This window comes from Rhinolophus sinicus, linkage group LG07 (genome assembly GCF_036562045.2).
Source record: "Rhinolophus sinicus isolate RSC01 linkage group LG07, ASM3656204v1, whole genome shotgun sequence".
Classification (NCBI taxonomy): domain Eukaryota; kingdom Metazoa; phylum Chordata; class Mammalia; order Chiroptera; family Rhinolophidae; genus Rhinolophus; species Rhinolophus sinicus.
In genome coordinates, this window is record NC_133757.1 from 29,329,680 (window position 1) to 29,350,467 (window position 20,788).

At 38.4% G+C, this 20,788-nt stretch overlaps 1 protein-coding gene across 6 annotated transcripts in view; it reads left to right on the forward strand.

The window, feature by feature from the left end:
• The window catches only part of IDE (insulin degrading enzyme), a 111,675-nt gene that overhangs the window by 82,215 nt on the left and 8,672 nt on the right, over positions 1–20,788 (forward strand). For 4 of the 6 annotated variants that reach the window (XM_074339386.1, XM_074339387.1, XM_019739427.2 and 1 more), the window contains 10 exons: positions 1,378–1,480; positions 3,352–3,474; positions 5,335–5,417; positions 8,168–8,312; positions 11,625–11,735; positions 11,847–11,967; positions 14,078–14,169; positions 15,114–15,225; positions 18,015–18,182; positions 19,541–19,813. In XM_074339386.1, coding sequence (XP_074195487.1) covers positions 1,378–1,480; positions 3,352–3,474; positions 5,335–5,417; positions 8,168–8,312; positions 11,625–11,735; positions 11,847–11,967; positions 14,078–14,169; positions 15,114–15,225; positions 18,015–18,182; positions 19,541–19,813 — 1,331 coding nt within the window. Of the gene's footprint in view, positions 1–1,377; positions 1,481–3,351; positions 3,475–5,334; positions 5,418–8,167; positions 8,313–8,818; positions 8,964–11,624; positions 11,736–11,846; positions 11,968–14,077; positions 14,170–15,113; positions 15,226–18,014; positions 18,183–19,540; positions 19,814–20,788 lie in introns of all 6 variants that reach the window. The other 2 variants (XM_019739434.2, XM_074339385.1) reach the window with 1 other exon arrangement.

Consider the following 20,788-nt stretch of genomic DNA (forward strand, 5'->3'; position numbering starts at 1 on the left):
CTTTCATCCATTAAACCCTGTGATTCCTGTCTATGTTTCTGTGGAACAGGTTCTTATTTAGCGTGTTTTCTAGAACTGGTAGTGATCAGCGGCAGCAAGGTCACATTAGGAACTCCTTGAACCGGAAGATTATTCAGTCATACTAGCAGATAAATGTCAGATTATTATATCTACCCTAAAGCAGGTGATAAGGTCAAGTCCAGTTAGCCGGGTAGAGTATTTTGTGTAGAATGAATAAGAAATAGGTGGTTGTTCAGACAATCAAGCTTTGAAGTTGGAGAGGTCCAATGAGGGGCAGGTATTTGAAACACAGATTAGGATTCAAAAAATGGGTATATATTCAGCAGAGGAGAGTTTTGATTCCAAGTACTTGGCCTTCAGCTGTGAGGCCAGCATTTGGAGGTTACAGCCAAACCTCTGGGAGGACAGATGAGAACAATCAGGAACAGATACGGACCTACTTGAATTGGCACATAAGGGAGAAGCTATTGGCCTAGAACTCCTGTGTCCACAGGATTCAAAATAAGATTGGTTCCAGCCTGGAGTTGAGTCTGCTGGTGAGAGTGTAATGATTCCGACTTTGATAATTAAAAGATAGCAGGGGCAGAAGTGTCCTTCATCATCCTGCACAGGGACAGGAGTTCCACTGGTCCAGGGCTTCTTTTGCGCCTCCATTCTTGTTCCCTTATCTTTTGACATTATTTTCCTCCACCTTCCCTCCCTGAACTTTTTTTGTCCTTCTGACTTCTGGGCTATTTCTATTCTCCCATCAAACAAACAAACAAACAAACAAACAACTTTTAATAAACCAGAAGATAGAAAGGTGCTTCCTGGTCTTGTCCCTTTGTCTTCTAGCAGCAGGAAGACCAATGTACATGTAGTAGCTATATTTGATGGTCGTCTCTGGCAGGAAAACAAATATAGAGCACAAACTTCGCAAGTAATAAAGTGTGTTTTTGTTTTGTTTTGATCTCTGGATGAGCCAACAGGCTTTCTTAGCCACTCTTGTTAACCCCGGGCCTGCACTGTTCCTGGGAGGAAGTACTTTGTTTTGCTTTTTTAAGTACTGTTTTTCAACTGACCTTGTTCCATTTTTCCCTCGCTACTTACTCGTAAAATTTTAGTTAATAGCATACCCACAAGAATCTTTCCTGTGAATACTTTTCATACTGAAAATGATGGGCTATAACGAAAGGATAACAGACTCTATACATATCTTGCCTATTTCAGTTAAGCCTTGTAGAATTTACCGGGTCTTAAAGGCCCAACACATTCTTGGCTGTCATTTCTATTTTCATGAGTCAGGGTCTATAAATTTATATATACAACATGAGTTTATAGGTTTTTATTCTGTTTGTTTTTTCCATCTATCTCTAGGGTTGCAGTAGTTTCCAAATCTTTTGAAGGCAAAACTGATCGCACAGAAGAGTGGTATGGAACCCACTACAAACAAGAAGCTATACCCGATGAAGTCATTAAGGTAGGGTTTACTCATCTGCGAATAAGCCTGGTGTGTGAGGGACACAGAAGAACATGCGCTCCCTTGGTCACCAACTCATGGCACAGGGAGTGGTGAGTGATGGCCCAGCACTGTATATACTGTCCTGGGAAAAGTGAACAAGGAGCTGGAGAGCAGGAACTTAGGTTTTGTATAAGGAAATGGCGCTATGGCCACCTTCTTGTGTCTGTCAAATCAGCAGGGCTGTCAGGCACACTCCCAGCCTCATGCAGTCAAAGGTCATCGAAGTCCAAAGTACCCAGAGAAGCAAAGGTACGAAGACAGGCAGGAAGAGATGGAAGTAGGGAGCATGAAAAACAGACGCATGGATTACAGAGAGCTCACGACCTTGTTAGGAACACAGGCAGGGAGGAGTCTTTGGGATTCCTACTGTCTTCGCTTTAGGAGATGCTATATTTTATGTCTCATCCTGTATCATTGCTCATTTTGTCAACATAAGGGAATTAGGATTCATTTCAAAACAGGTATGTTTAGATAGCATATTACACCATTCAGTAGTTTTCAAGATTCTGTTTGTGAATCTTATCTACTTACTTAGTATTTTTCCTTTTCAGTTCTTCTTGGCTGTGTAGCTGTAGCTTTGAGATTTACATGAGCTTTACTCATGGTGAGATACCAGGAAGCCTTGCTCTGATTAGATTCTAGTTAAATCCAAGTAACGGACATTTCTTAAATGTACCTGTGGAATGACAATACAGAAAAAATAAGAGTTTAAGAAAGAAAATTGTTACTGGTACTTCTCTGACATATTCACATCACTGGAGCTCTTTAGTGTCTGAAAATACCCATCTTGCTAAACTGTGAGGGAAGCTGATCGCCCTTGAATTATGCTCAGTCTGAACTAATCCTAAAATGAGAGAACCCATTCCCCGAATGGGAATTTTTTCAAAACAAATTTATCTGGGACTTCAGCAGTGAAATTATTTGCTAAGTGTTTACTAGTTCCATTATTCAGCCATTCTGGAGACTTTAGTTGCTACTTATAAATAATATGGCCAACATCCCCACTATCCCAGTGCCAGAAGACACAAATGCAGGGACCAAAATAGAACTGCAGAAACTACAGGGCTTCTGCCTCATCATCTGCAGACCGAATTACTGAACCCAGAATTATTGGCAGTCGATGGCTTCTTTTTTCTGTTTCTTGTTTTGTTTTGTTTTTAATAGTCTTGTAAATTAGAGTTCAACAATCAATGTGACCTGTCCCATTTAGCTTCTGGCAATAGCCCATGGATCAGATCCAAACTGCAGGTTGACAGCCGGCCTCACAATCCAGATTTAAGTCTCAATTTTGTCCTTAACCTTTTGCTTCAATTACTACTTCACTTGGAAGTTCACATGGTCATCTGGGAGAGGTGTGGGCCGTGTTTTAAGAAGACGTACTGAAGGGAAAGACGCCTCCTTTAGCCTATCTTTCCGGCTAGTAATTTAGTGTAGCTAAAATTTTAACTCACATGTACATGACCTATTGCTTAGCAGTTGTGGGAAATATCCCTGTACAGGTTATTCTCCATTCGTTAAAGAGCTAAAGCTAACGTGATTTTTATATGGGACCAATTAGGCTCTCAGTATTCCACAGTCTTAGATGGTTCCTTAACCTTAGCTGGTCATTTTGGAGATTTGTAAAGAAGAAAGGCAGATAGGTTTAAAACCTTGATTAATACCAGAGACTCCAGCTCAAATTTCACAAAAAGTCATCAATAGATCTTGGGAATAGTCTCTTTCCATATGATGGAAAAGAATGCTGTGTGACGTTTATCCCCTTAATAATTTGCCAGGATATTAAGCAAAGTGACTATTTTAATTGCTTGTGTTTTTCATTATTCATCCAGAAATGGCAAAATGCTGAGCTGAATGGGAAATTTAAACTTCCAATGAAGAATGAATTTATTCCTACGAATTTTGAGATTTTATCATTAGAAAAAGAAGCAGCACCATACCCTTCTCTTATTAAGGTAACTTGTTAGATTCAGTGATTTTAAATCCAGGGGACAGATCTATTACATGGAAGGGACTAGAGAGAGGATTTCTTGCATTTGGTACTGTGTTGATTTGGGGGCTCAATCTAAAGAGGTGACAGAAAAGTTGCAAAGAGAATGATACAAGAAATAGTAAAAGGCTAGAAATGTTAAAGCAAACAAGCAAAACTACTAAGCAACATAGAATCTAGGGAGTCATTTTCTTTGCAGAAAAAAAAAAAAGACTGTAACCACAAGTCTGTTGAAAGATAGCGGCCTCCTTTTCATATTCTCTGAAGACCCAATAAGGAAGTAGATTTTATGCTACGTCATGAAAGTTAGAGATAAGAAAGAATCTCTAAAGCCTGGAAGAGAGCATCCCCAAGGGGAGCTGTTGGATTTCCTGCCCTTAAAAACAATTCTCCTTGTGACAGAGTGGCTGTATGAAGTTAATGGAGTTATAAGCCATGTGGAAAGGGTGATTGAGAAGTGGGGTTTATTTTTCTTTTCAGAATGTTCTCTGCATGTTATTATTTTACACCTAAGGTAAATTGTGTAGAAAAATGAATAAGATAATTGCAGCACATCCTCTTTTCTAAACTCTAAAACTACCTCTTTCTAAACTCACCACCACAGACACACATCTTTCCTTTTTATTGTTTTCAAATGACCTGACATTCAATTAATTCAATGAGATAAGAATTAGTGTTTAGGAATATAAAATTTAATTTATTTCAAGCAACTACATGATTATTAATAAAACAATCATTTTTCTTTTAAAATGCCATTTTAATGAGTTATAGGTTAGGTTATTCAAAGAAAAAGCTCGTTTACCTCTTCTAAATTTTATTTGTTGTTTGTTTTAGTTTTACTTCTCAGAGTAAACTAAGGAGAACATTAAACCATTTCTATCTCTTGTCAGAGTTTCAAGTGACCATGTAAGCCTATTTTTAATATAGTATGAGTAAAGTGGAAAGTCAAGGTAGTGGCTTATTTGTTCATCCCTGGCTGTTGGTTATCCATTGCTGTGTAACAAATTACTCCAAAATTCAGCAGCTTACAGCCACAAATATTTTATCTCTCGCAGTTTGAGAGGGTCAGGAATTGGGAAGTGGCTTAGTTGGGTGGTTCTAGCTCAGAGTTTCTCATGAGGTTATAGTCAAACCATTGGCTGGGGCTTCAGCCATCTGCAGTTTCAACTAGAGCTAGAGGATTCTCTTCCATGTTCGGTTGTGTGGTTTTTGGCAGGCCTTAGTCCTTCACCACTTGGGCCTCTCCATGGAGGTGCTTGATATGGCAGCCGGCTTCCCCTAAAATGAGTGCTCTAAGAGTGACAGTGAGTGATTGAGATGGAAGCCACAATGTCTTTTATAACCTAATCTCAGAGGTATCGTGCCATCATTCCTATCATATTTTGTTGGGCAGACAGACCAATCCTGGTTCAATGTGGGAGAGAGGACAACACAAGGGTATGGATTCCAGCAGGCGGGGAACCTTACAGCCCACCTTGGAGGCGGCAGCCACAGCACTCTAAGGACTCCTGCATCTGCCTCCCAGGGTCCAGAAAGACAGGGAGAGGGCAGTTGGTATTGGCTTCTCCAATCTGACTCTTCCTCCACTGTGTTCCTGTCTCTTTAACCCAGGGGAGATAGGGTGATTTCTCTCTGCTACTGGAATCCGAGTCTTCTCTCTCCACTTCCCACCTGCTGACCCTCTGCATATACTTCAAGGCCATGAGATAGCAGCCTCTCTAGAACAAAACTCTCGACTATTGCCTTTGTTCTCCTCCTCTTGAAGGGTGATGTGGTTTTCCCATATGCCCATATTTGCATAACCAAATTGTGTTCTCCATCACAGGATACAGCTATGAGCAAACTCTGGTTCAAACAAGATGATAAGTTTTTCTTGCCGAAGGCTTGTCTCAACTTTGAATTTTTCAGGTATGTAAGATGACTCTAGCTACAAAGCTTATAAAAATCAACAGTTACATTTCGAAAAGTTTTCTTTTCTTCCTTGAGGACCCATGTCTAGAAATAAAAGGTTATTTAGCCTAGACAAAGGAAGGCTGCTGCCGTTAAGGGATATTGTACAAACCAAGGTTGTTGATTCTTCCTTTCTATTGATGAGTACACCTTGTAACTGAAATGGCTAAGTTAGCTGTTAGGAAGACCTTCCTCACCTTCAGGATTTTGGAGTCTGAGGAGGCTGTAGACTCCCCCAGAGGTTTCACTGAAGAAAAATGAGATAATTTGGTGTTTTTGGTTTTGTATTCCTAGAATTTGCCCAGAAGAAGAGGTGGTAGTTACTAAGTGGCCTGAGTCTTTTCCAGCCCCTTGGTTGTCTGAGCCCCTGGATACCGCTCTATTTCTGGGTTGCTTACAGGCAAGATACTGAGGGTTGGTTCCAGACCACTGCAGGAAAGTGAGGATCTCAATAAAACGAGTTGCCATCCTTTCGTTGGTGGAAGGTCTTGCCTTCACTTTGTAAAAAATGAAATATCTGTGAAGCACAATAAATCAAAGTGCAATAAAATGAGGGTAAGCTTGTACTTTCCCATTTGGCGTCTGTGATTTGGCTTCAGAATACCTTTTGAGAGACCATTGGACATTTTTGCATTCTCTAAACTGCCCAGCATAATCCTTAGAATCAAAAATGTTTGCTTCCCACCAATCCCTCTCTGTGTTCTGGTCTCCCTAGAGGTAAACACTGTTAGGTTTCTTACATTCTGCTAGAAATTTTCTGTGTGTGTGTCATCCTTTTAATTTTTTCAGGATTATATTATGCATACTTAGTTACAGTTTTTAAAACTCTGTGGTCTATGTTTAAGCATTATAGCATCAGATTACAAAATACATTTTAAATTAACAAATGAGCCAGAATTTAAGCATTGTAGTTGAATCATGTTCCCTTTTAAAAGTTAGTTTAGGACCCTCTCCAATTCACCAGTGCCGCTGCTGTGGGCGCAGCACTTTAGGACACTTCTAGAATTGCATTCTGAGTTTGACCATATGCTTTGAGCTCCCAGACTTGGCTTTCTCTGGCTTCTCACGTCCACCTAAGAGAGGTGCATAGAAAGGTGCCTGTGGGGCTGAGCACTTTCATGGGCTCTCTTTTGTTTTGATGATTTTGCTTTTATGAATTGTACCCTTGGTTTCTGAGCTGCTGTTTGCCTGAAAAAGGAAGTGTGTCATCATGTATAATACTTTAAAAAGTTCAATGACAGAGCATTCGTTTAGATTTTCCAGAAGAAGAAATATTTGTGTAGCTGTAGAGTTTTCTCTTTGATTTTAATTCTCTAAGTGGCTAAACATTTTACCCCTATTTTTGCTTCATTATCAATTTTTGATTAAAATGTTGGCTTTGATGTCAGTACAATAGTTATACTTACTGTGCTATGGATAGAGTCAAACTTTGAATATACCGCCAACAGGCCAAGCGGGCACCTGCCTCAGGTCCTTTGCACAGGCTGTTTTCTCAGCCTGGAATGTTCTCCGCCCTACCCAGATATCCCCAGGGCTTGTTCCTTTGCTTCCTTCAGGTCTGGGCCCAGATGTCTCCTTATGAGAGAGGCCTCGATGAACCATCTTAGCAACCTTCCTGTCCCACCACCACTGCCACCCATCACTCCTACTCCCCTTAGCCTGCTTAGTTTTTCTCCACAGCACTATTACCACCTGATCTATCATATTTAAATTTATCATTTGTCTCCTCCAACTGGACTATAAACTCTGAGGTCAGGGACTTTGTCTGATGTGTTCTTTATTCCTAGTACCTAGAGCAGAGCCTAGCATTGTAGTAAGCATGTAATAGGTATTTGTTGAGTAAATAAATCTTTTCCTTCCTCTTCATAAAGGTAAGTAGTGTCATATAGTCAGATGAGTAGGTCATTTGACTTAAATCTAAATCCTAACCCTGCCACTTGCAGCCCAGTTGACTTGAGGAAAATGAGATTTCTTAATTGGGAAATGAAGATTTAAATTAGGTGATCTCTGTGGTCCTGTTTATCTTTTGTACTCTATAATTGTTTTTTGTCTCCTGTTTTTCTTTCTTACTTAAATATTTTCCTATTTTAATATTTTTTTCCTAGTTCTGGCTGCAGTTACATGGTGGAAATCATCACTTGTTTAACCCACAGTGCTCTATCTTTATTGGTTTGGGGAAACTCAGAAATAAGCTAACATTTTCACAAGTCTCAGTTTTTGCCTTTAAATTCACATAACCATAACACACACACTTCTCAATCTCACACTCTTGTCCACCAAGGGGATGGCTTGCTTAGAAGCCAAAATTGGACCCTGGTTTAGGTTTAGAAGGAGAAAGAGGACATGCCAGTGCTGTATCAGCTCTTTGAGCCATACCTTCTCCTATCAGCCTAAACGTAGGCACACATTTTGGCTGATTCCACTCCTTTCCTGCCTTGCATTTCGAACTTGTCAGTTCTGCCACACCATCTGGGGTAAGCAGCTCCTTCTCCCTGTTTACCACCACCAGCACACATGACATGCCTCAGACTCCTTTTTTAAACCTCTTATATTTTTCCGCATGGGAAGAAGAGACAGACTCAAGAATTGAAACCTTATCTTCAGGAAATTGTATTAATCAGTGTTCAGTTTCTTGATCCATCTCAAAGGCCACACATCACATTGGGAAGTAATAAATCAGCTATTTTCCTGTCAACATTTTCTTCCAGCCCATTTGCTTATGTGGACCCCTTGCACTGTAACATGGCCCATTTGTACCTTGAGCTCCTCAAAGACTCACTCAACGAGTATGCATATGCAGCAGAGCTAGCAGGCTTGAGCTATGACCTCCAAAATACCATCTATGGGATGTATGTAAGTACCCACGTCTTAGAGCCTTCCACTCATCAACATTTTTGACATTGATTTGATGGAAGCATTTTCGATTGAGGGTATGAGTTTAATTTCTTTTCTTTTTTCTTAAATCTTTATGGTTAATCATATTTTCTCATTTAATTTTTAAGTTAGCTCTTATTTTAAGTAGTCAGCAATATATCATTCATACCATGCAAATTTTCCTTGATTTCTTTTATTTATTATTTTTTTTTAACATCCTTCATCAACTTGTCATATTTTTCTCCTCAAACAAAATTGGACCCTGATTTAGGTTTAGCTCTTAACCCATTCTCTATGTGAAGTCTTGGTCTTTGACAACAGAGAATGACCTCTTGCTGCCATTGTAAAACCTAAGGTTGGCCTGTACTATTTCCCTAGCAATTCACATCATGAGGCTGCATATCCATACTCTTCGGTCATGTTTCTTCATTACCATACCACAGCTTGAAGTGTCAAAGCATTTCTTTTGTTTTTCTTTTTGTTAGTCGCTACATTTATGCTGATCCTCTCCATTGCAACATGACATACCTGTTTATCAGGTTATTGAAGGATGATTTAAAAGAGTATACATATGCAGCACGCCTCTCAGGTTTGAGCTATGGCATTGCATCAGGAATGAATGCAATACTTGTAAGTAAAATGAAAACCAAAGAAAAGGCACCACACCATTTAAGCATTATGTTGAGCTTGGGAAAACTATTAACTTCTGCATTTTTAAACAAGAAGATTGATGGTTTTTTCCTTGCAACTTTTTAATGATTGAAGAACTCAAATTAGTATTCGCTATACTAAAGACTGATTTCGCAGAGTTTAGTGCATCTTTTGAACATGTATGTGTGCTACATTTATTTGCATGTTCCTCTGCTTGAAATGCTTAACATATAATCCTGAAAGCATGTTGGTCTTTTTATATATGTGAGTATATTAACATCTGTAAGTGAAAGATGTCAATAGTTACTGTTGGGGTGCTTGAATTTTATTTATATATGAGGGTCTGACAATTAAGTTCGCGAACTCATCCTAGAACAAGTGCTACATACCTCATGGCTGAGTATCACTATGGTCACCTATTTTGAAGTACTCCCCTTGGGAAGCTGTGCACCGATACCAGTGCCTAGTCCTCCCTTCAAAGCAATTTTGAAACTTTTTCTGGAATGGCCATCAGAGCTGTCATTGTATTACCTTTGATATCCTGAATGTCATTAAAATGTCTTCCTTTCAATGTTCCCTTTATATTTTGGTAAAGAAAGAAGTCATTGGGGGCCAGGTCAGGTGAGTAGGGAGCATGTTCCAATACAGTTATTTGTTTACTGGCTAAAAACTCCCTCACAGACAGTGCCGTGTCAGCTGGTACATTGTCGTGATGCAAGAGCCATGAATTGTTGGCAAAAAGTTCAGGGTGTCCAACTTTTTCATGCAGTCTCTTCAGCACTTCCAAATAGTAAACTGGTTAACTGTTTGTCCAGTTGGTACAAATTCATAATGAATAATCTCTCTGATATCAAAATAGGTTAACAACATTGTTTGCAACAAGTTCACGAACTTAATTGTCAGACCTCATATAAACTTCCTTTCTTTTTGCTGACGTAGCAGAAAGTTCCTGAGTTCAAATACATGTGACATTCTCATTTAATTTTTTTGTAGCATGCATCATTAACTACTTTTAAGTGTGTTTTAAAATAAGCATTATTAAGTGTACTCTAAGAAATCTAGATCCTTTCTCTTGATGCTGTTTGTGATATGTTTCCAAACTTATACCGTGTTTCCCCAAAAATAAGACCTAGCCGGAGAATCAGCTCTAATGCGTCTTTTGGAGCAAAAATTAATATAAGACCCGGTCTTATTTTACTATAATATAAGTCTGGGTCTTATCTAACATAATATAATATAAAACTGGGTCTTATATTAATTTTTGCTCCAAAAGACACATTAGAGCTGATTGTCCAGCTAGGTCTTATTTTCAGGGAAACACGGTATCTCATTTCCAAATTAACATACCTTTTATAGCACACATTCATCTTCACTTTTCTTGAAAATGTACTGTATGTTTTAGTAACAACTAAAATCAGGGCATATGCTGTGTGCTCCTCTTTATAAATTCTAATACAAAAGGTTTCAGGGTTTTTAAATTTTATTTTGCAGTAACTTTTTTTCTTTACACAGTTAATTTTCTGGTAGCTTTTGTTTAATGTATAAGAATGTACATAACCTAACCATTCTCAAAGTCCAGGGATATTTGAAGCTCAGAGATCAAAATAAACTCCAAATAGAAAAGTAATAATCTATTATTAAGTGTTCACTATTGAGTTTTAGGGGCTTATTACCATTAATATAAATAATTTTTTTTGTTTGTGACAAAATGGGCTTTCTGCTAATTGTCAGTCTAGTTCCCACAGTATGTGATACGCTTTCCATGGCCAAGGATGTTGACTCCTACTGCTTCTTGCCTATCATTTTTCATAAGGTAGAGGCTTTCACAGGTGTTCTAGTTGCAAGATATCCTCTACTTCTGTGCATGGCACCATGTGGAAATATAATAATAGGAAATATGATAATAGGGATCCCCCACTTTTCAAAATGTTATGTTTTCAGGGACTATTAAAGTCAATTGTCCTAAGGCAAAATCCTGGTGGTATATACAGTGTGTCTTCACTATACATCCTTTTTGCCATTTTCTTTTGGAACATAAGCAGAACCCATCAAACAAGCAAGTGGTGAGACATATGGATCCTTATTGGGCAACATTGAATGAGAAAAGTGGCAAAATGCCATATACTGTAAAATTGGGGCTGCCCGATTTCTCCAAATATGTTTTTAAAAATATTTCAATATAAACAATTTGGGAACCTACCTACCCATAATTTGTAGATATCACTCCCCTGTGATTTTTACCTTCTCATTAAACCTATAAAAACTTTAATCCTGCCATTCCTTAGAAATTCTTTTTGAAGATTAAACTTAAAATATAGTCTATAATTAATTTTGATTTAATGTAAACTTGAATTTTGATGATGTGGTGTGTGCTGCCATAGTTTGTCATCAGGTGAGTTTTCTTACTGTTGATTTTGTTTAGGAAAAGCAAAATTATGCTTTTGGGTATTAGTAAATAGAGATGGTTAATATTGTCTTCCTAAGTGTTAAACTATATTTATGAGAAGTTAAATTAATTAAATTTCTTATTGAATTTTTATTTTAATACACCTGGTTTGGGGATTTTATAAATGTTTAATAAACAAGCTTAAGTTGTTTCATGATATTTTTGATTTTTAATACCCTGAACTCTTTCTGTAGCTCTCGGTAAAAGGTTACAATGACAAGCAGCCAGTTTTGCTAAAGAAGATTATTGAGAAAATGGCTACCTTTGAGATTGATGAAAAAAGATTTGAAATTATCAAAGAGGCAGTAAGTTTACCAACCTTACTTTTACAGTGTATTGTTTTTGTGCTCCTAAGGTAATATAAAATGATTTTTAAGGACTTTTAAAATTAATGAGCCCGTGTCTCCCTTCACTAGTATATGCGATCTCTTAACAATTTCCGAGCTGAGCAGCCGCATCAGCACGCCATGTACTACCTCCGCCTGCTGATGACTGAAGTGGCCTGGACTAAAGATGAATTAAAAGAAGCCCTGGATGGTGAGACTCCTTTTCTACTTGCAGCCTAATGCTTTCTTTATTTTTTTCTAAAGTCATTTGAATTTTAATGATCTTTTATGACAAGTGCTTACTTGTTGTGTAACACTATGCTTTTGATGTCTTCAGTGACAAATCAAGAGCAAAGTATTGAAAACTCATTGTTTTATTGGTTGCCTCAGGCATTGGATAGACGTATAGATTATAAAATTCGTTAACTAGAACAGATACATTTTTAATCTGGCCAGTTAATATACCTTTCTTTGCAAAATGGTTATGAGTTACATCCAGTTAATAGCAAGAATTTTACCTTTAAAAAAATACCACATAATTGATTTTAAATATATTTTTTAAGAAACGGAACCTACATTCAGCATGATCAAAAAGCAGAGATATTGGAGGTTTCCCCATTTTTTAGATTCTGGGCGAGATGTTATGTAAATTTTAATCAGAATATGCTCTAATGTGTCTCATAGGCATGTGTAAAACCCTCCTAAAATGTATTTTATAAAGTCAGCACTTTCTTAGTTGAAATTATCTACTCTAATAAATAATCATTCTGTTTTGATATGTATACTCATAAAAAATCCAGTAATACCAACATGGCTTAATCTGGAGACAACTCAATGTGAGAAGCTGGCTCCCTCATGACTCTAAGTCAGTTAGCTATCCAGGTGCCTTGGTAACAAGAACCTTAGACTTCAGTGTGATCCAACAGTCTTTACCGATTGCCCGACATGCACCAGGCCCTGGACTCCAGGTGCTTGAGATTAAAAAAACAAACGATCATTTAGGTGGGTTTCTTTGATAAGGGAGCTCCAGTCTAGTGCCATAGCATAAGTGTAAACAGATCATTTTAGTAAACACAAAGAGAGTAAGTGTTGTGGTACAGGTCTGCCCAGAATGACAGGGTATCGGGGCTCCTAAGGCAGTGCAATGGAGAGGAATGAGTATGCCCTTTGGAATTAGTCCAACCAAGGGTCAAATGCCCACTCTGTAACTTACTGGCTTGATGATTTGGGACAAGAAACTTAAGTTTTCCAAACTTCCGTTTTCTCACCTTTAAAATGTGGATAATAGTACACGCTTTACAGTTTTATAACATCTATCAGGTGCTTGACCCATAGTAAACACTTGTTAATTCCCTTCCCGTATCTCTCTTTAAATTTCAACCACTAGTTTTAGCATCAATTGTAACAATTATTAGGATGGTGTCCTAATGGGAAAGGGACAGTTCTTCCTTATTGAAGAATTAAGTCAATACATGTAAAAGGAAAGTGGGGAACAGAAAACCCACTGTTGGGATGCCATAATAATAATTGATACAGGCAGTATATACCATTGGATGCTAAAATTAGTGGGTAAAAATTAAGAGAAAACAGGATATTTGTATAGTTTCAAAACATTTCCCACCCAAATAAGTATTTATTAGTTACAGTGGGAAAAGTGTTGATGAGCAGGTGGCTTTTCCTAATTGCTTGTTGAGCATTCGTGAGCTAATAACAACCAAAAGAATAAAATAGCGCACGTCCAGTAAAGACGTCTGCCAGACACCACCTTAACCAAGTGATCAATGTTAACATCGCCGGTACTACAACATATCCACATCATGTGCCCCTGATGTGATGCTCTGAGAAAGGCACATTTCCTCTGTGGTATTCTTCCTAGTAATACATAAGCTCAGCTTACTCATGAGAAAACATTAGACAAACCCAAAAAAAGGCATTCTATAAAATAACTGAAAGTACTCTTAAAAAATCTTAAGGTCATGAAAGACAAGGAAAGACCAAAGAACTGTCACAGATTGGAGGAAACTAAGGACACATGACAACTAAATACAAGGTGGGATTGTGGATTAGGTCCTAGAACAGAAAAGAGATGTTAATGGAGTCCAAATAAAGTCTATTTTAGTTAATAGTATTGTACCAGTGTTAAGTGCTTATTTTTGATCATTGTACTATGGTTATGAAAGATGTTAACATTAGGGAAAACTGGTTGGAGGGTATACAGGAACTCTGTACTATTTTAGAACTCCAAACTCTTCTCAAATTATCTCAAAGTTTTTTTTAAAAAGCTCATATGTAGAGCTCACTATTTCTTAACTCCTTTACAGATGTCACCCTTCCTCGCCTTAAGGCCTTCATACCTCAGCTCCTGTCACGGCTGCATATTGAAGCTCTTCTCCATGGAAACATAACAAAGCAGGTGGGTGGGTGAGGCCTTAGCAATGTTTAATGGACCAATGCAAGAGATTTTTTACCCTAGTCTGTCTTAGACAATTAACTACCACAGTATGTTTATAAGCACGTTAGTGTTTTAGTGTTCACTCAATCTTCTCTACTCTATGGAGGAAGGTGGAGGGAGGCACAGGGGAAGTAGAATGATGGTGGTGAACTATGGACCCACTTTAGTGCGGCCGCCTCTGTTGTTGCCTGTCTCGTGCAGTCATAGGAGGAAGTTGAGATCGCTTTCCCAACTGTGTATAGGACAGCAGGACTATAAGAAAGAGCACATGGTATGGGATCAGACAACCTGGGTTCAAATCCTAACAGTGCCACATACTAGATATGTAATCGTCTGAAAAGTTCTTAACCTCTCTGAGCTCAGTTTCCCTATTTGTAAAATTAGTGTTATTAGGATTAAATGAAATAGCAAAGGCCAAATGTATAGCACTCCAGAATTCCCACTGCGGTCTGTCTCAAGAGCCCACACTCTTTACCACTCTGCTATGCTGCCTCCAAAACAATATGCCCAAAGTCAGATGCTAATAAGTGTGGCAGAGACAGGATTCTCAGCAAGATCAGTTTTACTCAAAATAAAGGCTTATGCTCACTTCCTTTTCTTTGCTGTAACTCCAGGTGTCACTCACTTGGGACCAACTTTCCATGACCAGGACATCTCCAGCTTTAGCAGTGCCTTTTTTCCAGCGTCAAGATTGTCTGGGTCTCTGTGTCTCTTCACTACCATATTGACTATACTGCAAATTGACAAATTCAATTTTCATCCATTTTTTATGATAAGCTAGGCTGGTTTATTTCACAGGCATGTTTTCATATTGTATGGGCTGTCATTCAATATACTGTTTTTATTTTCACAGACAAGATACATTTGTGTTTTTGTAATATACTGTGACCTGTGATTTTCCCCAGGCTGCATTAGGAATTATGCAGATGGTTGAAGACACTCTTATTGAACATGCTCATACGAAACCTCTCCTTCCAAGTCAGCTGGTTCGGTATAGAGAAGTTCAGCTCCCTGACAGTAAGTTGAAATCCTATAACTTTGGTAATGGAGTACTTGAACATGATATTGTGTGTGATTACAGGTAGGTTGAGTTCACTTGGATGATAATATATAGTTTTATGGTAAAGATCTCCTGGGATCCTCTACTATTTATTGAAGTATAGTTAAAGACATTTCTCAGAAAATTCTCTGTAGGAGGGCCATAGAGGTGAAATTGGAGGCAGGCAATTATTTTGAAGACAGTGATACTGGAATTGACTAGTAATTGAGTATAGAAGAGTTAGGAAATAAAAACATCACAAAGCTAAAGAAATGCTGATTGTTAATCATGAAATACAATTTATTTATAAAACATGAAAACTAGAATCATAATATCTAATTGGAAGCCCATAGACATCTTTGGCAAAAATAGTTTAGGAAAGCCACAGGTGCAGATAACACAATGTATTCATTACATGCATATTTTATGAGGAATTAACATAAAATGGATAATAAACATATTAGAGGATGCAATGTTGGATTACTTTTGCATTAAAAATGGTTTCTGTTGATATAAAAACTCATTAAGCATTATTTTCCATATTGTTCAAAATTATCTAGTGGAAAGTATATTAGACCAGGGATGAGAAGCATTGATTTTTTCTTTTTTGGGGGGCCAAACTTGATTGTTGGCTGTTTTCCATGCACTCATGGTCTGTGCTTTTTTCTCCAGCTGTTTTTATCCTCCTGAAAATAATGCTCCATCCTATCCCCTGACCCCCCACCCGTTTCCTCATGCACCTATGTCTACACCTTATTCATCTTTCCAGGCCCATCTTATAAGCCACCTATTCCACTAAACTTTTTCTAAAACTCCCAGCTATCACTTTCTCTTCTGACCTCCCAGCACAGGTTTTCTGAACCTTTACATACTTATATAAGCCACTTAGTACTTTTTCTCTTGAGTTGGGATTGAAGTGCATCTCCGTATCTCTTATTAGCTTTACATTTCTTAACACCAGGCTGTGAGTCTAGCTCACTTGAGTAGCTACTAAAGCAACTCAAGCATGGTATTATCTCAGGATATCACTGTTGAATGCACAGAGATACCTTGAGCACAGCTCTGCTGTTCTGCATGACCAGTCATCACAGACCTGCTAATGGTTCCTTTCAGACTTCTGCTAGTTTGTTCCTCAGTCACTGCAATGTGGCTGGGAGGAAGCGTCTGCCATTCAAAAGCCAGTGAGGCCAGTCTAGAAACAAAATTTCAAAGTGAAATCTATCTTTTTCACCTCTTTTTACTATACTTCCTGCCTTCTCTCCTCTCCTAGGACCCTATCTTTTCTATCTCTCAAATTGCCCATGCTCAAAAATAACTCCATTCACATCTCATTCTCAAAATGCTAGTTGTTAGGAAATCATTCTAATTTAGTCAACTGAGCAGGTTTGAAAGTCTTAAATACCGTGTTTCCCCGAAAATAAGATCTAACCGGAAAATAAGCCCTAGCATGATATTTCAGGATGCTCGTAATATAAAATAAGCTCTACCGTATTTCTCCGAAAAGAAGACCAGGTCTTATATTAATTTTTGCTCCAAAAGACGCATCAGGGCTTATTTTATATTACAAGAATCCTGAAAAATCATGCTACGGCTTATTTTCTGGTTAGGTCTTATTTTTGGGGAAACACGGTAGTACTTCACTTAACTCTCCCTGGAACAATATTTACAGTTTAAAAAGAAAAGCTTCAGGCATTATGAAGGAGGAGACATTTGGAGATTTGTATGTTGGACTTGCAGCCTGGGTTCCCTGACCTTTTCTGATAGGAGGGAACTTAGTGCTGCCAATGTACGATCAGAAAGTTTGACTTTTAGTCAGACTTGGACCTGGTCAGAAAAGTGAAATTGATGAAATACAATTCCAGGCTCCGCTGTCTCCCTTTTCTGTTGATGTCTAAATTAGCATCTATAAGAGTGAGCAGGCATATCATTACTACTATTTCTGAGAAATGTTCAATTCATAAGTCTTATACAGTACTAAAACTAAACACTATATATTTGCTTAGTCAAATTTATCGCTCATGAAGTAGTCATCAGATCATAAAGCATGATCATCGTACTCATAACTTTGATGAAATATTTGATCCGCATATCTGAGTCTTCGCTGTCTACCATCTGACTTTGTGTCCTTGGACAAGTCACCCTACTTCTCAGGATCTTAATTTCCTCATCCCTAAAGTGAGATGTTAGTCTGAGTTATCTCTAAGCATTCTACACATTTGTGTAAATTTGTGAAATGACCTTTAGTGTGAGTGTTAGTAAACAATATTGCCAATAGACTGTTAAATAGAAATACAAAATAATAAAGGCACAACTAGTAATTTAAAAAAAATTGTTATATATGGTTATTAAAACATAGGTGGTATTTCTACTGAGGTTCTTATGTGTATTAGCTAGTTCTAATCTAGTACATGCACTACATTGCACATTTTATTAACTATGGATCTCATTTAGCATTAATACTTAGTCATAAAATGGGTATTTTATAAGTTCCTTGCCCTTTAAATTCAATGAGTGTTTATCGAGGGCCTACCAATTGTAGTATATGTGCTTCCGAAGTGAGCACGCGAGTGCCTGCCAAATGCATATCACTGGTATAGGATTCTCTTAGGTAAGTTGAGTTTCACACTGTTAATAAATGAATTGCAGTTTGGAAGTACCAATAAACACCAACCACATTGAACAACTTTAAAAAGCCAAACAAAACATTAACTTTATGAAAACTTAAATAAGTGTTTGAACGTGTTGCTCTCTTTTTGAAACTTCTTAGGAGGATGGTTCGTTTACCAGCAGAGGAATGAAGTTCACAATAACTGTGGCATCGAGATATACTACCAAACGGACATGCAGAGCACCTCGGAGAACATGTTTCTGGAGCTCTTCTGTCAGATCATCTCTGAGCCTTGCTTCAACACCCTGCGCACCAAGGAACAGCTGGGTGAGAGAGAAGTGGGCCATAGCAGGGTACCATAGACCTTGAGGAACAGCCATTGTTCTCAGAGGACATTCTCCACACATAATAGTCTGCTAGCATGTGGCTTCAGGCGTGCTCTATTCAGAAAGACTTATGAAAAACTTGTTTGTGAGGAATCCCCTTCTAAAAGATAAGCAAGTAATATTTTATGGACAGTAAAGTAATTCTTAAGGAGGTGACACTCTGTTTACATTATATACATGTGAATAAAGAGGACATGTTGGGTAGAGGGGAGAGGATGCTAAGGCAGGATGTTATGAGTGGCAAGGTGGGAAGCAAGCCATCAGAGGAGTTTATATGCACTAAACTTTGGATTCCCTGAGGGAACAGGTATTTTCTCTCATTCATCTTTGTATCCCAAGCCTAAGGCACATAGAAGGTGCTCAGTAGGTATTGAGGAAATGTTTCAGGCAGAGTATTAGGCACTGTTAAAAGTCTTGGAGATCCTAGCGGGTTTGATCAGTGAGAAAAGAAAGAAGCTCAAGTATGACTGGAAGAGCCAGTGAAAAAGGGTTTGGGTGAGTGTCTCCAAGTGCCAAGTGTTAAACAACCACCATGCTAGATGCTGGACAGTGAAAATAGGTAAGTTATGGATGGCCTTTCCCTTTGAGGAGCTCATAGTCTAATCAGGAAGGCAGACCTGTAAAGGAACAACAGTAATTATTGTACAGTGTGATAAATGCTACTAAGAGTGTTTAAACTCTAAAGGCTATGCTGAAGATAGTTTCTGGGTTCAGAAGTGGAACCCAGAGACACCACAGCGGTCAGAGGGGTGGTTCAGGGGAGGGCAGCTGAAGGAGGTAGGGCATGAGCTTACAAGATGACAATGGAAGTATGACCTCAATTACTTGGTCTCTAAAGATTTACAGTCTGAACAGAGTTGGTCCAGGAATGGATTCTCTAACAAGAAATGCAATATAGAAGCAAATTCACGTAAGGAACTTGAATGTGAAAGGAAACAGTTCTAGGACAATGGTTACAGGATGAAAATGAGTTCAGCGTTTCATGGGAATGGGAATAACTAACATAGATTGAAGGGGATTAGCTGGCAGATAACGAGGAGTTATGCGATATTGAGTTTGAATGATGAGTAGGGTTGTTTTTTGTTTTACTTTTTTAAGAAGAGGTATCTCCAACTTCCTAACTATTCTGCTGTGTCCGTAGGAACTGAGGATATCTTAATTGCTCATATTTCTTCAAAGGTTAATAATGTAAAACCCTAAAGTAGATTTTATTTGCTCTGACAGCATGCTTTTTGAAAGATTTAAAGTGACCCGAGTCTCAAATGCCAAGGTCCTGACTGGCTGGTGTTTGTGTTCCAGGCTATATCGTCTTCAGCGGGCCACGTCGAGCCAATGGCATACAAGGCTTACGATTCATCATCCAGTCAGAAAAGCCTCCTCACTACTTAGAAAGCAGAGTGGAAGCTTTCTTAATCGCCATGGAAAAGTCCATAGAGGACATGACAGAAGAGGCCTTCCAAAAACACATTCAAGCATTAGCGATTCGTCGACTAGACAAACCAAAGAAACTCTCTGCAGAGTGTGCTAAATACTGGGGGGAAATCATCTCCCAGCAATACAATTTTGACAGAGGTAAGGCAAAATTAAGGCCTCAACGTTCATGGCATCTAAGTGTAATATTAGAGGACACTGAGGCCATTCTATAAAATGGTATTCGTTTTGTAGATGACGTTTTGTAGATTTGGGAGTGGGGGTGAGGGTACAGCATTTCTACAGAACCGTGATTTAACATAACAATTTCCTAAAAAAGAAACTTCATCTTTTTTTCTTCTCTCAAGCTAGAGCTGGATCTATATAATAATGCACTAATAATCTAATTTCATTTTTGTGTTCAGTCACTGTGCCCCTGCGGCTCTGAGCATGGATATGTAGATATCGAGTTCCCGTAACACACACCAAAAAAAGAGAGAGAGAGAGAGAGAGAGAGAAAGAAAGAAAAAGAAAAATTTGCAGTTTGAACTCAGTTGAGGCAGGTGCTACTCTGGAGGCACAGGGGTTCAGACATTTGCCTGTAGGGATCTCCAGAAATTTGTCCGTGCTTTTAGAAATGGGCATGCTCCCCAGAGTCTCTTGCCTGTCGGCTTCCTTTCACCTTTTCTTTTAGAGCAGAGATTCACAGTGGGTGTGCTAAGCTACACTAGAAGTCAGAAGAGTTGGGTTGTGTTCTCATTCTAACACCAAGAAGCTATGATCTTGGCCGACTCACCTTTTTTGGGGCCTCTGTTTCCTTACCTGTAATTTTTCTAGCAATTGTATTCACTATAAATATAATACCTACCACTTACTGAGCATTTCTCATGTGCCCTAGCAATGTGTTATTGTCATTTATCATTTTTCTTAGTCCTCAGTAAAGCCCCATTAAGTCATTTTTATCCCCAATTTCCAGAGAGGAAACTGAGGCTCAGAAAAGTGAAAGTGACTAGCCCAAGATCCAACAGCTCATAAGTAGAGAGCCAGAATATCCTCTTAACTTTTTACTTGAAATTTATTTCCTCACTACTTGCAGGAGCAGATGATCACTTAAAAATATGGATACTTAGAAGTGTT